Below are 22,884 nucleotides of genomic sequence, written 5' to 3' on the forward strand. Positions count from 1 at the left end.
ATTTCATGCACGTCGAAACGCGAACCATCCTGCCTACAAAAAACTGATACCGAGTAGCCCGACTGGGTCCCAAATTCACAATGCCGTCGCGAAAACCCAGCAAGTATGGGAACAAGTTCCGATCAAGTGCAGCGTCTTCAAATCCACGTCGAGCAAAGACTGTCGAGTTTTCCTCCCTGCGTTCTACAGAAGCAACTTCCCAAGATGAGAAATTCGAGTCCATCCGACTGGCCAACAGCATCGATGAATCTCTCGGCTTTCCACGTTTTGAGTCTGGTGATACCAGAGCTGGTTGGCTCATCAACATGCACAGTACGACAATAGAAGATGCCAATGTGCCAGGAGGTCGTGCTGGTGTGGATTACTATTTCCTTCAAGACGACGGAGGTAGCTTCAAAGCCACTGTCGAGTACGACCCATACTTTCTCATTGTGGTAAAGAAGAACCATGAGATGGAAGTGGAGGAATGGTGTCGTCGAAACTTTGAAGGCTTGGTCAAGAACTTCAAGAGACTTGATAAGGAAGATTTGGATCTCCCGAACCACCTTCTCGGACACCGGAGAACATTCATTAGGTTGAACTTTGCGAATGTCAGCAACCTGCTCGAGGTTCGACGAACACTTCTACCTCTGGTGGACAAGAATAAGAAGAATGCGACTGAGATGGACGCATTTGCTGAAGTGATCAGGTTTGTCACAAGAACTTACAAGGAATCTCCGACTATCTGCTAATTGATACTCTGCAGCGCACCAACCGGTTTCGACCTTTTTGATGACGAAATAATTAATGAGCAACGACCTAATGCCAACATGCAAGCGAGTGATTTTATTGTGGATATTCGAGAGTACGACGTTCCATATCATGTTCGAGTATCGATTGACAAGGGTTTGTGGTTTCAAACGCAAGGCAATATATACCCCGTTTGCTGATTGTTCCTAGATATTCGAATTGGAAAGTGGTACAATGTGCAGTCGAGGCAAGGTGTGATATCCTTGACATGCCTGGAAGAGCGACTTACACGTGCCGACCCTGTTGTTCTGGCCTTCGATATTGAGACGACGAAGTTGCCACTCAAGTTCCCTGATGCCCTTTTCGATCAAATCATGATGATTTCGTACATGATCGACGGACAAGGGTTTCTCATCACAAATCGAGAGATCGTATCCGAAGACATTAACGATTTCGAGTACACGCCTAAACCGGAATACAACGGTCCCTTCGTGATCTTCAACGAGCCAAACGAGCGAGCCCTCATAGAGCGATTCTTTGAGCACATCAAGATTGCCAAGCCAACTGTCATTGCCTCATACAACGGTGACTTTTTCGATTGGCCATTCGTCGAAGCAAGAGCAAGTGTTCAAGGAATTGACATGTACACAGAGATCGGTTTCAGAAAGAACAGCGAAGATATCTATCAAGCTGACCACTGTGTACACATGGATTGTTTCGCGTGGGTCAGTCGTGACAGTTATCTTCCCCAGGGAAGCCGTGGTTTGAAAGCCGTCACCGTTGCAAAGCTTGGCTATGATCCCGATGAGCTTGATCCGGAGTTGATGACTCCATATGCAAGCGAGAGGCCTCAAACTCTTGCTGAATATTCGGTTTCCGATGCGGTTGCGACATACTACCTCTACATGAAATATGTACACCCTTTTATCTTCTCCCTGTGCACAATCATTCCGCTCAATCCAGACGACACATTACGAAAGGGAACTGGAACACTGTGTGAAATGCTTCTCATGGTTGAAGCGTACCGAAATGAGATCATCCTTCCCAACAAGCACAAGGAACCGCCTGAGTCATTCTACGAGGGTCATCTGCTGGAGTCCCAAACTTATGTTGGTGGCCACGTCGAAAGTATTGAAGCTGGTGTTTTCAGGAGTGACATTCCTGTGGCATTCACAATCGATCCAGCCGCGATTGAGGAACTTATTCGCGATCTCGATCATGCGCTCAAGTTTAGTGTCGAAGTTGAAGAGAAGAAGTCTATCGACGATGTCACGAATTATGACCAGGTCAAGGCTCAGATTTTGGAAAAGTTGGTTGACCTCAGGGACAACCCAACCAGACATGAGGTTCCTTTCATCTACCATTTGGATGTTGCTTCCATGTACCCAAATATCATGATTACGAATCGATTGCAACCTGACTCTATGATCGAGGAATCTAATTGTGCTGCTTGTGATTTCAATCGACCTGGCAAGACCTGTGACAGGCGAATGCCGTGGGCCTGGCGTGGTGAATTTTTGCCAGCAAAGCGTGACGAATACAACATGATTCGACGAGCCACTGGAAATGAGCGCTTCCCTGGAAGACACAAGAATGCCCCCATGCGATCGTTCGGGGAACTCAGTATCGAGGACCAAGCTGGTATAGTTAAGAAGCGACTGCAAGACTACAGCAAGAAGATTTACCATAAAATCCACGACAGCAAAACCATGGTCCGCGAAGCTATCATCTGCCAGAGAGAGAATCCGTTCTATGTCGACACCGTACGAAGTTTCCGTGATCGTCGATACGATTTCAAGGGAAAACAAAAGGTCTGGAAGAACAAAGCAGATGCCTTGCAATCATCAGGCGCTTCAGCTGCCGAGATTGACGAAGCAAAGAAGATGATCATTCTGTTTGATTCGCTTCAGCTCGCCCACAAAGTCATTTTGAACAGTTTCTACGGTTACGTCATGCGAAAGGGTTCTCGCTGGTATTCGATGGAGATGGCCGGTGTTACTTGTCTGACAGGTGCCCACATCATTCAGATGGCGCGAGAGCTTGTTGAACGTATTGGTCGACCTTTGGAACTTGACACTGATGGTATCTGGTGCATGCTTCCCGGAACCTTTCCCGAAAACTTCTCGTTCACGCTGAAGAATGGCAAGAAGCTGGGTATATCGTATCCTTGTGTTATGCTTAACCATCTCGTGCATGCCAAGTATACAAATCACCAATACCAGGCGCTCGTAGATCCTGCTACCTTCAAATATGACACCTTCAGTGAGAATTCCATCTTCTTCGAGGTTGATGGTCCATACCGAGCCATGATTCTTCCAACCTCAAAGGAAGAAGATAAGAACTTGAAGAAGCGATACGCTGTGTTCAATCACGATGGATCGTTGGCTGAATTGAAGGGCTTTGAAGTCAAACGACGAGGAGAGCTGAAATTGATCAAGATTTTCCAGACGCAAATTTTCAAGTTCTTTTTGGAAGGCAAGAATTTGGCTGAAACATATGCCGCCGTTGCCCGAGTCGCCGATCGATGGTTGGATGTTCTCTACGAGAAGGGAGCCACACTGGCCGACGAGGAGCTGATCGATCTCATTTCAGAGAATCGAAGCATGGCGAAAACCCTGGAGGAGTATGGAAATCAAAAATCCACGTCTATCACCACCGCCAAACGTTTGGCGGAGTTCCTGGGCGAGCAAATGGTCAAGGATAAGGGCTTGAACTGCAAGTACATTATTTCTTCGAGACCAAGGAACGCCCCAGTCACTGAGAGAGCCATTCCTGTCGCCATCTTTTCTGCTGAGCCCGCTGTCAAGAGATTTTTCCTGCGAAAGTGGCTCAAAGAAGAGCCTACTGATATGGATCCCCGAAGTCTCCTTGATTGGGATTACTATCTTGAGCGTCTGGGGTCCGTCATTCAAAAACTTATCACAATTCCAGCGGCGCTGCAGAAGCTTCGAAACCCCGTTCCTCGCGTTGCTCACCCCGATTGGTTACAGAAGCGAATTAACCAGCAGGACGACAAGTTCAAGCAGAAGAAGATGACCGACTTGTTTGCGAAATCCGACAAGGCTCCTCTCTCATCAATACCGACCAACATTCTGGAACATCGTGTCCAACATTCTGGTGACATGGATGAGGCCCTTGCCAACTCAACCCAAGACGTGACGCCTGAGACCAAGGTGTCTCAGAAAAGAAAGCACCCAGAAGGTCTCCAGAAAACATCACTTGATCCCTTTGCCAGCCTTCCGGCGGTGATGCCGTCCATCGATGATGATTACCAGGGCTTCATCAGATATCAGAAGCAAAAATGGAAGATCCAGAAGCAAGCACGTATTCGCCGCCGTCAGTTGTTTGGCGACCGATCAAACATTGCTTCAGACTCCCTGAGCGGTTTCTTCCGCAACCAGGCGCAGATGCTGTACATCAGCACCTGGCAGGTTTTGCAATTGTGCGAAACAGGTCGACCAGGAATCGTGCGGGCTTTTGTTCTCATCGACCAAAAGGTTCATGCCCTCAATATTAAGGTTCCGCGACAGTTCTTTGTCAATTTGAAGCGAGATTCCTTGCCCGATATTGAGGTGCCTGATTGCGAAGTCGAAAAAGTCAACCATACATTGCCCAACGGCCATCCTTCAGTTCACCTGTTCAAGGTATCTTTATCAGAAGACACATTCATTGAAGAGTCGGAGAAGATGGACGTATTATTCCAACACCCCAGTATTGAGGGTGTCTACGAGCGTAACATTTCTCCGAGTGTCAGGGCGGTGCTCAAGCTGGGAAGTCACTGCACTTTCGATGAAGAGCAGCGTGGAGTTTTGGGTGATGGACTGGAGAAGGGCTTTGATCTATCTACATTGCTTCATACCACCTCTGATCAACCTTACTTGATGGATTCGCCCTTGGCATACCATTACCTCTACCATGTGGCTTCTGGAGAGAAACAGGTATTTGCGCTGTTCTCAACAACGAAGAACGAGGCACACATTGTCATTCTAAACCGTACAAGAGACGTCCAGGGTCTTCCAAACGTGGACAAGATCTACTCAGAGCTCCTTACCCGGAAACTTCAGGATGCATCCGCCGATGACTCGCAGAACGCTTTCCAGTACCAGGACAAGATTAAATTCAAGACCACCCAGGTGATGACCCGGAGAAAGGCTCACTTGGAAGTCGGTGATCTCATCAGAAAGCTTCGTAATGACGAGACCAAGCCGACTGTCCTCGTCATCCAGTCCCAGCAAAAGGACCGGCTGTGTCATGATATCCCTATCCTCAGAGAGTATCCCACTCTATCAGTCAAGCCTGAAGTGTCTGATATGGACCTGCCACCATTGGGCTGGCAGTCGTTTATTGCCAGGCGCTTGGTTACTCATTACTTGTATTTGTCTGCTTGGATTCAGCACCTGACTCTGCTTGCCCGATATGGAGATGTCCCTCTCTGTAATCTGGAAACCGATGACCCCCGGTACTTGATTGATATTTCATACGCCAGACGACTTCAGCAAAGCAACGTCGTCCTATGGTGGTCAACAGGACCGCGACCAGATCATGCTGGATTTGAAAAGGACGATATCATGGGACCACTGGAGAAGGTGAATATGCCTGCTGTCAACACTCCGAATGCGTACACCACTGTTTGCATTGAGCTGGATGTTCGAAATCTCGCCATCAACACGATTCTTACCTCCTCCATTGTCAGCGAAATGGATGGAAGTGATAACAGTCTGCTGGCTTCAGGAAACGGCGAGGACACTGGTGTACTGTACTCTGAAAAAGCGTTCGCATCTGCTGGTGCCCATGTTCTGCGAGAAATGGTCAAGCACTGGTGGACAGAAGCCTGTGCAGGAAACAGTATGGCCGACATCATGGTCCAGCACTTAATCCGATGGGTAGAGAGTCCAGTCTCATGTCTCTATGATCGATCATTGCACAACTACGTTCGGTTGCTCTCGCGAAAGTCGTTCCAGAGGTTGATGGCTGAATTCCGGCGGGTCGGTTCTAATGTTATCTTTGCCAGCTCAACTCGTCTCTTGCTTCAGACTACCAAGACAGAGGTGGGCAATGCGTATGCCTACAGTCAGTATGTCCTGAAATCAATCCGGGCGAATCCATCGTTCCACTTTATCGATCTCGAGATTAAGGAATACTGGGACTACCTTGTGTGGTATGACGAGTACAACTATGGTGGCAAGGGCTGTCGAGAAGTCGTAGAAGCTGAAAATCAGAATTTGGAAACTGTTATGCATTGGCAACTCAATCGATTCCTGCCGACACCCATGCAAGCTATCTTCAACGACTGGGTGGTCGAGTACATCGAGCTGATGCACTCACTGAAACGCCCTGATCTCCAGGATGGTAACATGTCGTCTACCCCTCGCATGACTCAGATTCCAATTGGACAACCCAGCGACAAGGAAAGCGAAGAAATCGCTGCTATTCTTGCAGAGAAGTTCTCCAAGCCTCTGAAGAAGCAGATCTCTGGTCTGATTCGTCGTCAGCGCGACGAGCTGCTACACCCTGAGCTTGCCTCCGACTATGCCTTCCCAGTACTTCCAGGTGTGCTGGTTGATCCAACCAACGACAGGCGCAATCCTTCACTGGAGCTGGTTAAGTTACTCATGCAAGTCCTCAGCCTATCCAAAATCACCACACTTGAATCACGATTACTTCGTCGCGAATTGCTAGCTTTGTTCGAAGTGCGTGAGTTCAGCAAAGAAGGTCGATTCGAGAACCCGAGCACCAATCTGAAACTCACGGAGTTAACCTGTAACTCCTGCTGTCTCATCCGTGACTTGGACCTCTGCCGCGACGAAGATGTGCTGCCAGACCCTGGCACAGACCTTACCAAAACTCCCAAACCATGGCGCTGTCCATTCTGTCAGACGGAGTATGATCGACTTGCTCAGGAAGAATTGCTCATTGGTCAAGTTCATGGTCTTGTGGTGGAGTGGCAGACTCAGGATCTCAAATGCTCCAAATGTCAAAGTCTTAAAGTCAGTGAGTTCATGGAACACTGCTCCTGCAGTGGTATCTGGGCTCCGACAATTGATCGGAAGGAGACTCAGCGCAAGCTTCAAGTTCTCCAAAGTGCGGCCAAATTCCATACCCTGCAGTTATTGGAAAAGGTGGTCGACGATGTTCTGGCCCGGATGTAATGGGCAGATGTTAGCGTTTCTTTCTTTGTTTTGATTCATTTTATTACCATTCCCATGTTTAAGGATATATGGAGGAGTCCGGAGGAGTTTTTATTTTACTTTGCATGGTATGGTGTTTCGCAAGTGTGTAAATAGGAAACCCGTCGACGATCTTTCAATCAACTGGTCAATAATTCATTTTATCTGTCACACTTCAAGTTCTTCTTCCTTTTCCACTCCGGTCTACCACTCTATAAATACACTCTCCAATAAGAAGTCCCTACACTTGAAGCTTTCAAATATTTCCAAGCTCTCTTTATAGCCGAGCTCAGGCAACCAAATAAAGCACTTGAAACTCGGTGGGTATTTGTCTCATATGGTTGGTTGGCGGGGCTGAAACACCGCGCTTGGGACTGTCAGTGTAGCACATTGCGTAGCTTGAGGCTGATTCTCTAAATAATCACAGGTTCATACGGGCGCAAATCATCTTATCCTCTCTAAATAACCACCTATTCCCTCCCCGACGCTGGTTCTCGCAACCCCTGAACCCTTCAGGACCACCTATCCTTCTCCCCGCATACCGAACCTCCGCTTTTGGTCCTAATGGCGCAACCCCCGAGACCTCAGGTCCAGCCCTGTCGCTACAAGACCGGCAAGACGCTCGGCGCTGGCTCATACTCTGTCGTGAAGGAATGTGTGCATATCGACACCGGTCGCTATTATGCGGCGAAAGTGATCAATAAGCGTCTGATGGCGGGCCGCGAACACATGGTAGGATGGGACCAACACTTGAGACGATTAGGAGGTTAACATATAATCTGTGTAATAGGTTCGCAATGAGATTGCCGTGCTAAAGCGGGTGTCTATGGGCCACCAGAATATCCTTACACTGGTGGACTACTTTGAAACTATGAACAACTGTACGTCACAGCTCCTCATCTTTGGATCCAGCGGGGCTTTGGCTACCCATACACCCCCCCTCAGGGCAGTCAGCTAATAATGGATCGAATGCAGTATACTTGGTCACAGATCTTGCTCTAGGTGGAGAGCTCTTTGATCGCATTTGCCGAAAAGGCAGTTACTTCGAAACTGATGCAGCGAGCTTAATTCGAGCTGTTCTGTCCGCTGTGGCCTACTTGCATGATCATGGGATCGTTCATCGTGATCTGAAGCCAGAGAACCTACTTTTCCGCACACCAGAGGATAATGCGGATCTTTTAATTGCGGACTTTGGACTATCCAGAATCATGGACGAGGAGCAATTCCATGTCTTGACTACAACATGCGGAACACCGGGATATATGGCACCAGAGATTTTCAAGAAGAGCGGACACGGCAAGCCAGTGTAAGTGCCGAGACGCCCTTTCTTTTCAATGCGCATACGCTCTAACACATATACTAGTGATATCTGGGCCATCGGTGTAATCACATACTTCCTTCTATGCGGATATACCCCCTTTGATCGGGACTCCAATCTAGAAGAGATGCAAGCAATTCTTGCAGCCGATTACTCCTTCACACCTCTAGAATACTGGCGCGGCGTCTCTCAGGAAGCCCGCAACTTCATCAACCGCTGCTTAACCATCGACCCAACAAAGCGCATGACCGCTCACGAGGCACTTCAACATACCTGGATCAACCCGCCATACGAGGCCTTGCGCACTGGATCTGGCGAGGATCTATTGCCAACAGTTAAGAAGAACTTCAATGCTCGTCGCACACTGCACCGCGCTATCGATACTGTGCGCGCTATTAACAAGCTCCGCGAGGGTGGTGGATTCATGATGGATGGTGTTATGAGCATTGATCCTAAGCCTGAGCGTGTGAATGGACAGGAGATCACTGAAGAGACTGGACATGCTACCCCGCCGACCTCGAATGCTGGAAGTCCTATGCATATTGATAGTCGAGGGAATGGGAGGGGACAATCTGAAATTCAGATTCGGGAACAGGAACGCCGGGTGAAAGAGACGATGGCTGGACTGTGGAATCGGGGTGCCCATGCTAAATAAGGGATCGTCGTGGATAAGAGCATAGCATGACTTGCTCAGGCTTTTGCTGTACGCTTGGAATAGTTCTCCTTGTTGTTCTATCGACCTCTCGTATTGCTCAGTGGCAGTGCCAAGGCGCTGTTTGAAGTGCACATTTGTATCTATGTTGTGGAAATTTATCATAACCAAATGCCCAGGTGGCTGGCAATGATTGATGAATCAGCTTGTTTAGTAAGAAGTAATTGGAATTCCTTGAAGTAAGCACACCACTTCTTACGCTAGTACATGCATAAATTGCTGTATTCAACTCAGATCAACCCAACTGGTACTCGATGACATGAAACAAAAACTAAAGTATCTTAATCATAAATTCTCTGTAAGAGATACGTAAAGTCGTGATAGTCATCAAGCCGAATATCCGTGATAGACAAACAGCATCTAGCAAATGAGGAAAGAGAATATCTCTTACCCTTTAACTCAAGTCGAGCCAAGGATATTCGCACCATCTTCTAGGGAAAGGACCCAATTCCTCCATTCCTGCCACTCGGCATATGAAGCACTTGCCCCATGTCCCTGATACCTAATAGTGCGAAACTCAGAAACCTGATCCCAAGGCTTCGTAGCCCCAGAACCCGCAGCTCCAGTACGTAGTAATCGTCGAGCCACACTACCAACACCACCATCCCAGCCCGCTTTCCGCATTAAGCTCTCCAACGTTTCTTCCTTGGTCCAACCTTGTTCAACAGGGACATCGGGGAGGTATGTTGCGCCGTGTCGTCTACCACGATGAATGAAGGAAATGCGAATACCATGTGTTCCCAGAGTCCAGTCCATGGCATTAGTGCATGGTTCGAAGGATCCCAGCAGGGTTAGTGAGCATGATAAGGACGGTAGAAGGGATTTAGGAATTGAAGAGAAGCGGGTATCGTCAAAAGCCCTATTGCCGAATATATATCAGCTATGCGACAAAATGAAAGGTAGGATAAATGAAATCACATACGAGGTTAGAGAATACTGATTCAGTCCCGAAGAAAGATCCTGCGCTTCGAAGGTACCTATGCACCCACGTAAAGATTTATGACCACTCCGTGAAAGAGTATTCCATGTGACAAAAAGTGGATACTTCTGCTCTGTAGTCTTTGCCTGTGATCCCAGTGGAGTTGTAGCAGCTGTAGAGCTAGACAGATGGGAATTAGACGAGGTATTAGAAGCACTAGAAGGGGTAGTTGCTATGCTAGAAGAATCGGAAGAGGAAGTTTGGCTTTGGAGACGGCGGACACCAGGTGGTTTCAGGCTCTTCTGGGAATCATCATTGACATCCCCTTCGTCGCCGGAGTCACCGGATTGATTGGCCTGGGATCCAAGAGTGGAAAGCTTCTTGAATTGTTCATGCTGTTCCCAGAGACCTTCTACTGCTGCGAGGTTGATAGGCTCACGGTCATCGAATGAGGCGGAGAGGCTCTCAAAACAATAGTAGCACAGGGCCGGGCTGGCCATGTCTGCGACCGGTGATCACTCCCTGCTTCCGTGTTCTCTTCCAAGGCTCACAGTTCGCTAATCAGAAATAGAGGGATATTTATCTCTGTAGTTCTGTATCTTGGAAGTGATTGCAAGTCTGTATGCAGTCGCAAAATCGGGGTAGGACGATAAGATAGAGAGTGATCCTTATCGCGAGTGGAGTCTAGAGAGGACAAGCCTAGAACAGACTGGCGGAGCCGGGGTGATCTGGGGAACAGAATGGCAATACAAACGAGAAAAGCCAAGGACAATAAAGGAAGTAGAAGAGGTAGTGGTGAGTTGTCGTAGGGGGAGGGGCATTTTCCAAGGTTGATAAGACACGTGAGGGGTCATTACATAACAATCAAAATGGGACCATTTAAGATGTTAAGAGGTCTATGCAGATGTGAATCCTTCATTATATACACTGGCTATGCTCAGCTTATCAGAAATCTAACTACCAAGGCAGGTAGAAGAGTGAGTATGATTTCCCAACTCCAAGTCCTTGATATTTTAGCTAGTTACAGTGTAAGCCTATCAAAAATTTGCCTACTAAAATTTCTAATTGGTGGGAACGGGCTTGACCCGTGGATATCCCATGTAATACGCGACGTTTGGCACATACATCTACCTAGTAATGATCTTATACATCCCTTTCCTTGGACCTAAAATTATTTAAGAATTTATCCAGCTTGGATCAGAACTGCATCCTCTACATTTTTTTACGCAATGTCGTCACCCTTTCTCGATGCCCAAGGCAATATAATCCCCCCAGAGCAAATACTGGGAAACGGGAACACTGCTGTCGTTCTCCTCCAGAACGGGGTGGCCGTCAAAACACCCCTAAGATACCCTTGGTCTTCCGATTCCGATGTCAAAGTGAATATCGACAGTATCATACGCGAGCAGAATGTATATCGTCGTTTACATCACCCCGATGATCCCCGGTCAAGCGGTGTTGTCCGTCGCATTGAGTTCTCGACCGAATCCACTCAACTTGCATATTTGGCCAATGGAGATCTCCGGAATTAGCTTACAAAATCTAGGCCTTCTCAACAGCTTCGAATTCCGCGCTTCCCGGTTAATGGAGTCCCATCCAGATGAAAGATACCGGCTACTAGCTGGCCAAAAAATACGCAATCAAAAGCGTCGAGTCCAACTATCGTGCGCTTCATGCCGTGACAAAAAGTAAGTATAATTTGAGCGCTACATTGTTCTAAAACGCGCCACTTAGGTCGTTTCTAGAGAAACCTGGCCGTTTGACGATTTTATATCAAATACAGGTTAAAATGCAATCGTGGAAACCCTTGTGACAACTGCATAAGACGTGGAGTTGAACCAGAATGTCATTATATTACAATATCTGACCAGCGACATCATGATGATTCTAATCCACATATTCAGCGTGAGGCTCGAATTCGCAGCCTTGAAAGCCGAATTGTTCATCTGGAAGCGATAATTCAAGCGCAGAGAAATCCAAATTCTCTGTTTTCTCTTCATTCGTCCCATCTCAATGAGCCCAAAGAAGCCATTGCCATTGCCAGTCCAATGGCATGTTCCAATGAGCCAGAGGTGGAGCTTACACTTTCTAACCCGACATACAGCCTATCTTTAAATCAAAATCACTGAAGTGTAATAATGAGACGTGCTGTAAGAGATCATCATCCAGACTTCCCACTTCTCACCCTTTCGATCCCTGACTTGCCATCTTCTTGAAAAGCACACTGAGTTAGATTTGATTAAAGCAAGCACTGCCGACAGAGAAACCAAAGCCGAATCAGCTACATTCACTCAATCCCCCACTTTTCTCCTCGGCCTGTTTAATCAAACGCCCATTGAAAACCTAATAGCAGGCCTGCCTTCTCGACAGGATGCTGATACCCTTGTTGCACAATGCCTGGACTCTGGAGAGCCATCATTTAGTATGTTTTGACTACTTGTCCCCTAATTTGCTTTGAAGTACTTGAGCCCGCGAAATTGTCACGTTCTAAACAAATGTCTAGTGATAATACATGCACCTACTTTCAAACACGAGGTAAGGCTTCTCTGATTATCTACCTCCTTCAGACCACCTTCATCCTGGGGAATTATGCTTGCTGACTTCCAAGTGAAGTATGCTGAGTTTTGGCAAAACCCGACTAGTGCATCTCGAACATGGCTTGCTCTGTTGTTTGGGGTTCTGGGGTGCGCAGTTTGGATTCAGCATTCAACAGATCCAGAGAAAGCTACATCCGCCCCGCATGACGAGTTCTTCCATTATCGATCCCAATGCACCATTTCTATGGCAAGTGCGAACTGTACCACTCCAGGAAAATACAAAGTCGAAGCTTCCATAATTTACGCTGGAATGGAATATCTTCAAAGCAGCAGCTCAACCACTGGAATCTCAATGCTTGTTGAAATGGTATCATGGCAGGCCACGATGATGGGCTATCACCGAGATCCGGAGAATTACTCCCATATCTCCCCTTTCGGTGGAGAGATGAGGCGACGATCATGGCTTTCGCTATCAGTAATGGATTGCCTGGTTGCCTGGCAGACCGGACTACCTCCTGTCCTTTTGAAAGGAAGGGGAGACACCATATACCCACGCAACCTTTTGGATGAAGATTTTGGTCCTGCAACAAAGCGTCTACCCCCTTCCCGGTCGGAAACTACGGATCTCAGCAACATCACATATATGGTCGCTGTAGAGCGGATGCTATCTCTTGCGAATAAGATCGCTCACCTCCCAGACGGGCAACAATCGCCAGAAAATACAACCAGCTTGCAACAGGAGCTTGACGAAGCTTGGAGCAAGGTCCCTTCTACTTTGAGGTCATTCAATACCTCGGATAATGATGGAAGCGCTATGGTAAAGATCTCCACACTTGAGATAACTTATCAAAGGGCACGTTGCATCTTGTACCGTCCATACCTAGCAAGTCGACAAGACTATCTTTCGCATCAAATATTCCATTTTGATTGCGTGGATGCTGCTAGTCGAATCCTGGACTGCCAAATCCAAATGTATCAAAGTGCCTTTTCCCAACCACAATATCGATATCAAGCATGGTTTGGTGTATCGCGCTCGATATGTGATTGTTTGACTGCTACTATGGTGGTATATCTTGAGATTATCACCTCTATCAAGGAAAATGAACTGCAAGCGCACAGAAAGTCCGTGAAACTCATAAAATCACTGAAGTCATCTTACGACTCGTGGATGTCTTGCCCTCGTCCATCCTTAGAGACCGTGAAAGCTGCTGAGCTCCTTGGGAATATGTTGAATATCATCGGTAACCTTGACATGAGTGCTATTCGGCATTCGGAACTGTCAACTATTCAGAAGGAAGCTAAAGAAGGAGCGTCGTTGGATGAATCACAATTTAGCTACGATGACTACTCGCAAGCGGCTATGTGGGACACTTTTACCAGTTTATCTAGCTTCGATCTCATTGATTGGGTAGGTCGTTTCTCCTTAAGCGATATTTCATCTGTCACGAACTTCACTAATAGCAAACCTAAGAACCTTTGGGATCAAGAGATGCAGCAATTGAACAACATCTCCACAGGGAATACCTACGGGCGCAAAGGCTTTCCAGGTTAAGCATGTTTCAATATATGGAAAATCAATCACCTGGGCAGTCTTGTGGAGAATAGGTGCTAGGTATGGTCAATCTAATTCAAGTTCTTAATAGATGGGGGCTCAACCGTGACATGAAGTACATCTTACTAGGCGGCACTTTCTGGTATGGATACTGATTACAGGAACATTCTTGAGCTACCCTAGTACATGGACTCCGAGTCGTATCAACGGTTCACTGCCAGTGGCAATCTATCACATATGTAAATGTACGTAAGAAATAGAAAGGGAAAGTAGCTCGAGAGCGCAAGTCATTCTTCAAGTTGGATGAGCTATCATCTGGACACTGCCCGGGTACCCACTGATAGGTGCATTGCGTTGAATCTCTTATCTATTCCACCATAATGGTCCAATTAACAAAGATATCGAAGTGTACTCAGTACATATGCAAGAATTAATGCCCTTGGAAGTACTTATCAGCATGTAAACCGTGCTTAACACCATAATGATCCTCAGGGATCCATAATTTAAGGTCGCTGGTGAAGTTCCTGCATGGATTATTGATCTACAAACGACTGGCACAAGCTCTTTATCCAGAATTATTGCCCGAATATCCTCTTCAGGCTCTGAACCAAGAGGTTGATCACGAAATAATAGAAGGATATTGGCAATTACATGTTTGCAATAATAGTAAACGGAAACTTGAAGCCAAGCCTGGGAATTAGTAGATTTGTGGATCTATGCTATATCTAGACGTAAAGTAAAGGAGAGACTAGTGATCCTTCTTAAGTGCTCTTGTCCAATATCATTAGTGAAGACATCTGGTGCCCTGGAGGTCAACTGGTTCCATGTCACTACACGTCAACCATTCTGTCTAATGCGTAACCCCTCACTCAAGTTTAGTGGATGCAGAAATCAACCATATTTGAAAACCGCTGCATTTCTGCAATGTACTCAATTTAACGAGGTGTGGAAAGACGTCATTACACAGCACTGACACAAAGCCTTTATTATCTGGCATACGATCAAATCTACTAGTACACTGCTAGTGCTCGGGCAATTCTCAGAACAATGCGGCAATTATCTCTGCACTATAACGTGTGAAGATCTGAGCCTCCTCGCAGTTAGGATTCATACAGAATAAAAAAAAATCCAGATAGTAGATGATCTGCATTCGCTTTACAAAATCATAACCATCTTAAAAGCAGCGATAAGAACATCGCCGCGGAAATTCAACACATTAAAGTAGTCCCGTCAACCCAAACTATTGACCCGACAGTTTGTTCGCACCACAATTTCTACTATTCATCACAATTGAATGAACCGGGCACTCCGTACCCAACACTCTGGAAAATGTGCACCTAATCGAATCCTTCAAGGGGGTTGCCACAAAAGCAAAGCGAACCATTGACAAGATTCCAAGAAATATCTAACGTGTGCACTAGAAGCGATCGACCTTGGCAATTCCGAGATCTGGATGATGATCAAGTCTAATATTGCGAAAAATCACTCCTGAAGGAACTTCCTGCCTAGTATGTAAATGAAAGGAGACCAAACAAAACATTGAATAAAACAACCCAGACAATCCAGGCTGTTCCATCATATCCTAGTCTCATAAGTCATAATAAAGATCGGTATTTACCAGGGTCTCTCAAGTCTAGTCTAGCCCCCTCTTCAGTACTACTTCGTACTCCATCACCTGGCATCGCCACGCGTTACACTGCACAGTGCAGCCGCCAATAATTTCCAACCCAATACTCCGCAAACTTGAAAGCACTCGTACTTTGTCACTTGCTGATCCTGGCTAGAACTTTCTGAAAATGCCGCAGTGAGATGGGGGTAAGATGGGATAAATCTGGAGCGGATGGATTACCGTGCAAGTAGTATCCGCCGGGCGCATGGCGGCTTACTTCCTTTACTAGGACTCGATCGGATAATAGGCATCGAAGCCCTGAGCGGAGACGGCCATCGGTACGGAGTCCTCCGTTTAGTCTGATGACGATGTGGTGTAGTCTGATCTTGAATTTTTGTCTTGGATATCGATCAGTAGATCATGATCTTGAGGGGATACTCGTAGTCCTGGAATCCGGCGCCTGCTCGCCTGACCATTATCTGGCTTGTTATTGGATCAAGAATGATGGGTCCGTGTAGAAAATGTTGAGCGATGTCGGTGATGGGCATCTTCATGGTTGTGTAAGAGATTTGGGGGGTCCTGGGGATCTGAGTGACGATTCTGGACCTTTTTCATGACTATAGCTTTCTTGTTATTGGCGTTCGGTGTTGACCGTGTTTAAGTGTTGAGCCGGGACCAATTCAACAGAGATATCATTGAAACCTAAGAGCTTTGGAAACGTTCAGCCGGGGCGTGGATATTACTATATCTAGATTTTTCTTTTCTATAATATTTTCATCGTTAAATTTCCCTTTATTTTTTGATACGGATGTACGGGAGGAGGTTTCCCTCTCACGATCGCTGGAAGTGGGTCAGGAACATTCGGAGTCCAGTCCATTAAGTCCATTGAAGCCCATTGAAGCCCATTGAAGCCCATAAGCCCATTAGGCCCACGGAGTTCAGGTCCCCGGAACCAACCGGTGGAAGACGGATGATGCTTATGCAGTGGTAGGTTGTTATAATGCGAACGATTATAGGTGCACTTGGCTGCAGTAGGCTTCAAGCCTCTTTCCATATTGAGATAGGATTAAAAAAAATACAAAATAAATAAATAAATGAACTGCCAAGAAGGGCTATTCTAGCCCCGAATGTCTCCATAGTGGAAATCTCGGTTGAAGGAGAGATTGATTGGTTATAAGAAAGAGGTCAAAGAGATCTCAGCCTCTGCAACCCAACCAATCGAGGTGTAGATCCTCGGATTTTCGGCATACCTACTTCCTTAGTACACGAGGTCATGTGGGTCGGCTTATTTTGTTTTATTCTAATTGTTTATTAGATTATATTTTATGATTGTTTTGGACGATCCGCACGAAGCGCCAGGTACGGAGGTGTTATGCTTGTTTGTGATATTCATTTACCCCCACATTCTTGCCCCGGTTTTAGAGAAACATTTGCATGACACATGAGCGAGACCGACTATTCTACCATACCTATGTAGTTAACATTCCTACTATACTCACAGTGATAGAGTACTACGTAGTATGTCTCGGCTCTAACCGGTGGTTCTCCCCACCCGGGAGCAGCCGCCCCATTGCCCAACATACGAGCACTTCCACCTGGGGCACTGGCAAGGTTGGGTTATAACTCGAGTTGAAACACTTATAGTATTCGTATACGAAATACCAAGACTACTACCTAGGTACTAAGTAGTAAAACGCATGACTATTATGATGTAGTGTCATAATTGCTTTTTTAGTCCTGATTTCCCCCTCCTGGAGAAATGCACGAAAATTCTGCGACAAAGATGGCAATCAGGGATTGGTTCAACTAGTGTCTGATCACCATAGATGATCCGCTCGGAAGAGAAATTGCCTTAATTTTGACTACTCCATCGTAATGCATTAACTCATTCGGTTCCTGGACCCAAATGGACCCAAAATGTGACGGAGTTCGAATTGTTGAAGGTTTCAGCCCGAGCGATCCTTGCTAGTTGCCTTTTCACCCGCGGATTCCCACTTGGAGTCACCCGCTTTCTCAGCTGATTCTTCCTTGGAAGGCTAGAAAGAGAGTAAGTTTAAACGGTTAAATTTCCAGGACTTTGCTTCGTTTTTATCCTTATTATACTCTTTATTCTTTGTCTCCGTTTACCGGAACTATTCAAATTCAATCTTAGCCCCCCACCCCCTCCCCTCTTTTTTTCGGTACGAGGTCATGGTCATAACTTTCCGATTACCTTGTTTGTCTTCCGGCAGATGACTAGGAGTCCTGTGCTGCAAGTGTTGTGCCGTAAAGTCCAAATAGGTAAGGTGAAATCCACTTAACATTCCTTAACCCTTTTCTCATGTAGTCACAGGCTCTATACCTAAGGTAACTATACTTCCCACCTTCGTATGTCCCAAGAATTCGGGTTTGAAGTTTAAAGCTCCATCAGTCATCAAAGTACAAAAAAGTAAGGGGAAAAGAAAGAAACCAATAATGGATAGGTTTCATGTAATTTGTTTTTTTTTTTCAATCAAACGACCGACTGCTTAACTGGGCAAGGTAGCTGTAAGTAGACCCATTCCCTGCAGACCAGCACAGACAAGAAGATCTGGCCCACATCGGTTTATTTTACCCCAGATTGTTGGCGTCGTACAAAGAGGGAAAAAATTGCGTAATAGGTTTCAATGTAGGCCGATCCTGTACCTTGAAAAAGAAAAGAAAAGAAGAAAATAAATAAAAAATAAAAAAAAAAATCAGCGCTTAGACCCGACATCTCCGTGGAGACTCGAGACATTGATCTCTCTCTCTTACTCTGCCGTCCCGAGAATGGTAACAAGGCGCGATTCGAGCTAAGAAGGGAGCTAACTGGGGCGTTCGTGAAACCGGAAATAAAGTGTCCATTTTGCGCCTTGGGAATGAATTCCTATTACTATAAGATATTTCATTGGTTTAGATCCTCATTGGAGTTAGACATCTGGAGCTTCGACATTGTTCCTGTGGCCCCATATTGTCCCATAAATCCCATAGTGGGCATCTCGTGTCTGTACTCCAGGTGGGGATCGGTTTATGTCAATGGGTTTTGTATTTTCTTTTCTTTTTCCACCCGGAACCATGGATCTCTTATTCCCTGCAAGTGAGATGCAAATCTCCAAATAATTAAAATAGACCAGCTTAAGTGCCTCCTACTATCGGACTTCCAAGAGCCGTGGAGAAACCGACCCAGCTCGGAGATTGATACCCCAATCAGTCTTCAAGTTCTGTGAATACTTTGAGCCTTGAAGTAATATGGATGATACTATACATGTATACTTATGTTCAGATGTCCCTTAACTAGAAATTACCCATACCTATGCACACAGTTCTCCGTACTGATCGAGGCTGATCAGTCTAAACCTCGCATACACCTGTCACTCACAACCCCCCAAAAAGCAAGTTATTAAAAATAAAGAATAAAAAATAGACTCAGAATGTGCTAGAACATCTGCTTCCAAACAAATCTCATTAAATAAAATAAATAATAATTATACATTTGACCTTGAATCCGCTTGGCAGCCTCCCCCGCAATAGAAAAGTTTACAGTGAGTAGTATGACCTCAGAACAGTTTCTATTACGCATTTTTATTGAAGAATTAAAATGCACTAGAAAATATCCCCCCCTTTTAAATCCATCGGAATGATCTACTTAATCCCTAAATTTCTTGTTGTACTTTTTTCTTTTCTTATTTTAATAATTTTTCCGTTTACCCTCTAAACTAGTTAACCTAGTTCCCCGCCCCATTTATATAGGTAACCCGTTTGCCCGCCTTCCCTTTTCCCTCTTCCCCTCTCTTGAAAATCCCCACTCCTACTATACTGGCGACTCTTTGGGCCACCCTTGAAGGGCTCATGTTCAATGTTGTCCATGCTCAACTCCCCTTATATCGTCCACCCTTTACCTGGATCGGGGCTGCAGGATGATAGTTGCTCCGGAGGCCCCTCAAATATTCAGTCGCTTGACTTGAGAGGCAGTCTTTCTAGCGCCAGCACCAGCGCAAGTCCCGATGATACCTCCACCGATTCGCCGGACTGGAATGCCGGGGCCGGTCAGTCCCCGCCGGACCTAGACGCGCACAAACAGTTCCCTCGATCTCACGCTTTCATGTTGGGTCCGCATATACATATTGATGACATGGATATTCCACCCAAGGTGGAAGAGTTGGATGAGGATGAACTCATGGAAGGTGTCAAATCATCCGAGGTGGGGAATGAACATGATCATGATCATGATAACTCGGGTGCTCCCGCTTCCGTTCCACGGAAACGTGGACGCCCGCGCAAACACCCACTCCCTATCCCTGGTGGTCAAGCCAAGGTGACCAAGGGTCGGTCTAAGACTGGTTGTATAACCTGTCGACGACGGAAGAAGAAATGCGACGAGACCAAGCCTGCGTGAGTAAAAAAAAAGAAAAGAAAAGAAAAAAATTATCGGGGGAGTCGGGTAAACCCTGCTCCTCCCTCGATGGTGTAACAATTAACTAATCATGCGATCGCATTTGTAGATGTCTCAACTGTCAAAAGAATGCCGTTGTATGTGAAGGATACCCACCTAAGGAGATATGGAAAAGTGGAAGGCAGAAGATGGCCGATGGTACGCAAGAATTTGAATTCGGACTTGTGCTCCCTCGGGCGCAAAACATCCTAGATCCCTGACTGATATTTGGTTTTCCCCCACTCCAGCCGTTCGAACACACTGTTTGACCTCCGTGCCTCGTAACCTTCCGATCCTCATCGATGGAATCGAAACCGAGATTGACCGTCGCTTCCTCGATCACTTCGTCTATGGGTTTAGTCGCGTCCTAACCCTCATCAACGATGACTCGAATCCGTTCAAGGAGATCTTGCTGCCCATGGCGACTCAACACCGGGGGTTGATGCATTCTTTGATGTGTCTGTCAGGTTCACACTTGTCAGGTATGGATCCAGAGCCTCAGCTGAAGGAACGGAAATATTTCCACTTCCATCGCGCGATCCAGGACTTGAAGGAAAATATCACGGCGACATCATCCCCATCCACATCCACATCGCCACAAACCCCAACCTCGGAAGAAGATCACCAAGCGCTCGTGGAGGACCCCATCATCGCCTCGACTATTGCGCTAAGCTTGAACACTATCTGTGAGGGTGAAACAAATGGTGAATACCGACCCCACATGGACGCCGCACGGTACCTCATAGGGTCCCAGCAGCCACGCAATGAGAAGTTCCGAAAGTTTATCGTCGAGTTCTTCGAGTATCACGATGTCTCAAACTCACTCACTTCCCTGGATCGCCGCCCAGCCTCTCAGCCAGGTGGGATGCGCATCCCAGAATTCGTACCCGGTGTGCAGGCAGGCATGTTCGTGGGTGTGTTCGATGGGTTATTCAACTATATCTCGCAGGTAACCCAGCTTCGCGATCGTATCCGTGCACGATTCAATGAAGGTTACGAGCCAGCTGTGGACTACCAGACCTTGAGTCAAGCCGTTCAAATCGATACGGCCATCCGAACATGGAAGACATCTCATGAATCAGACTCATCGAACTGGTGTCTGGCCCAACTATACAGACAGTCTACCTGGGTCTACCTATTTCGTACAATCCGACCATCCCGCCCCAGTGAAAAGATCGCCCAAGTCGTTGATGATGGTCTGGCTTACTTAGATCGTCTGCCACAGGATGCAGGTGCTTACAGTATTGTCCTTATGCCACTATTCCTCCTAGGCTGCTCTGCATTCCTGCCCAAACAGCGTGAACGCATTTCCAAAGGATTTGAATCGCTTAAAGCGTACTCAAATCTCCGCAACATTGAACCTGCCTTTAAGGTTGTGAGCCGAGTATGGGAAATCATGGATACCAAAATGGAAGACAGCTGGGACTGGGAGAAGATCATCCATGACATGAACATGGATTTCCTCATCACCTAAACCACGTTTCTCCAACATTTTACTTTCTCTTCTTTTTTGTTTTCTTTTTGATACCCGTTTTTCATAACCTGAAATCATTACCAGTCGAAATCCCTCAACTGAGTCATATGATCCATTTCCTTTCTACGTGTTATTTGAATTCCAACGAGCATGATGATCATTGCTTCTTGAAGGCTGTACTATGTGGCGTTCTGTTTTTTTTTCTGGGCATGCATCTGCATTGGCGGGGAGGGCTCAGTTTTTATGTGTTTATATATCTCAGCTGGCAATCACAAATGGTATGTGTCATATGCAGCAGTAAGGGGGAGCAACAAAGGTACAGAACCATGTACAAAAAAAAACAAAAAATGGGGGGAATCCGGGGTCAGGTGGATCTTCTGGAGAGAGTATACGTACATTCCGATTCTGTACCACGGAATATGCACAACTTGATGTCAAGGCTGAGGAAAAAAGGTGTTTCTTGTTTCAAATGTTCTATTTGGGGTCCCAGTCCCATACATGTGCCCTAGGGGCTATATTGATGATAGTAGGTGTTTGTCTGCATCATGCCAGTGGTTGATAGTTACTGGACATTTGGATGACTTGTATTGTACATATCCATATGAATGTTCATTGTATTTAGTATATTGATGTTTCAGAACACGATGCCAAGTGATTTGATATTTAAGTTCAATGCTGTATCTTCTTCCATCAATACGGAGTACTACCTCAAGTGCTAGGTAGTAGTAGATATGTTTACGGGCCAAAGCTACGGCCCGCATATGATAGATGCCAGTGTATGCACATAAAGTAACATTTGAGTAGTATTGACGATATTCAAGTTAATAGAACTCAAGTGCTCAAACTGACAGTCCCTAGCGTCAAATTTCTATCTCAGATCTCTTTCGATTTATCACAGTGCTCAGCCCTTCAGTCCCAACCTAAAATAGTCTGATCTCGAAGAAGCCTAATCAACATCGTGACACACATATTCAACAACAACCCCATCAACATGCTTAAACCTAGTCTTCCGCCCAACAGGAGTCTTTTGCACAGACTCTAACTGCTCACATCCACTTAATATGAGTTGCTCAATATGCGCATCCAAAGAATCAGCCTTGATGGTCAACTGTGTAGAACGAAATGGCTGTAGGGATTCATCCGAGCCTGAAATAATAAGGACGGATAGCTTGGGTGATGAAACAGCGGCGATTTCGAGGTTCTTCTCAGGGTATGAGAAATGGAGTGTCTCTTCTCCATTTAGGAGGAATTTATAGAAATCGATGGTCTCGGTGAGTTTGTTGGTTGGAATGAAGATTCGGGTGTACACTTCGAGGATCATTTTGGCGTTGGGTTTGGAGTTCAAAGGTTGTTTAGCGAGGATAATCAGGTACATTCAATGCGGAGGGCTGGGACTCAATTGGAGGACATTGATCTTTTCTTCATTTATTATCTCAAA

General features: G+C 46.2%; 8 protein-coding genes across 8 annotated transcripts; 6 read left to right on the forward strand and 2 right to left on the reverse strand.

Annotated features, from left to right (window-relative positions):
* Nucleotides 1-80: 80 nt before the first annotated feature.
* N7483_000310 (DNA polymerase epsilon catalytic subunit POL2) lies at nt 81-6,878 on the forward strand (the record flags this gene model as incomplete). Its single annotated transcript, XM_057083748.1, has 3 exons — nt 81-688; nt 746-885; nt 940-6,878. The coding sequence occupies 3 exons, from the start codon at nt 81-83 to the stop codon at nt 6,876-6,878; spliced, it is 6,687 nt and encodes a 2,228-aa protein (XP_056949897.1).
* A 582-nt stretch (nt 6,879-7,460) lies between these two features.
* On the forward strand, nt 7,461-8,869 carry N7483_000311 (serine/threonine-protein kinase; the record flags this gene model as incomplete). The annotated part of the gene is made up of 4 exons (XM_057083749.1): nt 7,461-7,628; nt 7,687-7,777; nt 7,872-8,202; nt 8,260-8,869. 4 exons carry the CDS (start codon nt 7,461-7,463, stop codon nt 8,867-8,869), a joined length of 1,200 nt encoding a protein of 399 aa, XP_056949898.1.
* A 456-nt stretch (nt 8,870-9,325) lies between these two features.
* On the reverse strand, nt 9,326-10,345 carry N7483_000312 (AMMECR1 domain-containing protein; the record flags this gene model as incomplete). Its single annotated transcript, XM_057083750.1, has 2 exons — nt 9,326-9,785; nt 9,849-10,345. The coding sequence occupies 2 exons, from the start codon at nt 10,343-10,345 to the stop codon at nt 9,326-9,328; spliced, it is 957 nt and encodes a 318-aa protein (XP_056949899.1).
* Nucleotides 10,346-11,074: 729 nt separating this feature from the next.
* Nucleotides 11,075-11,377, forward strand: N7483_000313 (uncharacterized protein; the record flags this gene model as incomplete). Its single annotated transcript, XM_057083751.1, has 1 exon — nt 11,075-11,377. One exon carries the CDS (start codon nt 11,075-11,077, stop codon nt 11,375-11,377), a length of 303 nt encoding a protein of 100 aa, XP_056949900.1.
* A 606-nt stretch (nt 11,378-11,983) lies between these two features.
* N7483_000314 (uncharacterized protein) lies at nt 11,984-12,278 on the forward strand (the record flags this gene model as incomplete). The annotated part of the gene is made up of 2 exons (XM_057083752.1): nt 11,984-11,995; nt 12,066-12,278. 2 exons carry the CDS (start codon nt 11,984-11,986, stop codon nt 12,276-12,278), a joined length of 225 nt encoding a protein of 74 aa, XP_056949901.1.
* Nucleotides 12,279-12,434: 156 nt separating this feature from the next.
* N7483_000315 (fungal specific transcription factor domain-containing protein) lies at nt 12,435-13,934 on the forward strand (the record flags this gene model as incomplete). Its single annotated transcript, XM_057083753.1, has 1 exon — nt 12,435-13,934. The coding sequence occupies one exon, from the start codon at nt 12,435-12,437 to the stop codon at nt 13,932-13,934; it is 1,500 nt and encodes a 499-aa protein (XP_056949902.1).
* A 5,471-nt stretch (nt 13,935-19,405) lies between these two features.
* Nucleotides 19,406-21,446, forward strand: N7483_000316 (Zn(II)2Cys6 transcription factor; the record flags this gene model as incomplete). Its single annotated transcript, XM_057083754.1, has 3 exons — nt 19,406-19,932; nt 20,043-20,131; nt 20,221-21,446. The coding sequence occupies 3 exons, from the start codon at nt 19,406-19,408 to the stop codon at nt 21,444-21,446; spliced, it is 1,842 nt and encodes a 613-aa protein (XP_056949903.1).
* A 946-nt stretch (nt 21,447-22,392) lies between these two features.
* Nucleotides 22,393-22,767, reverse strand: N7483_000317 (uncharacterized protein; the record flags this gene model as incomplete). The annotated part of the gene is made up of 1 exon (XM_057083755.1): nt 22,393-22,767. One exon carries the CDS (start codon nt 22,765-22,767, stop codon nt 22,393-22,395), a length of 375 nt encoding a protein of 124 aa, XP_056949904.1.
* Nucleotides 22,768-22,884: the final 117 nt, after the last annotated feature.

This window comes from Penicillium malachiteum (genome assembly GCF_028827825.1).
Source record: "Penicillium malachiteum strain IBT 17515 chromosome Unknown utg000001l:1.0-8184562.0:1.0-8186909.0, whole genome shotgun sequence".
In the NCBI taxonomy this organism is placed as follows: domain Eukaryota; kingdom Fungi; phylum Ascomycota; class Eurotiomycetes; order Eurotiales; family Aspergillaceae; genus Penicillium; species Penicillium malachiteum.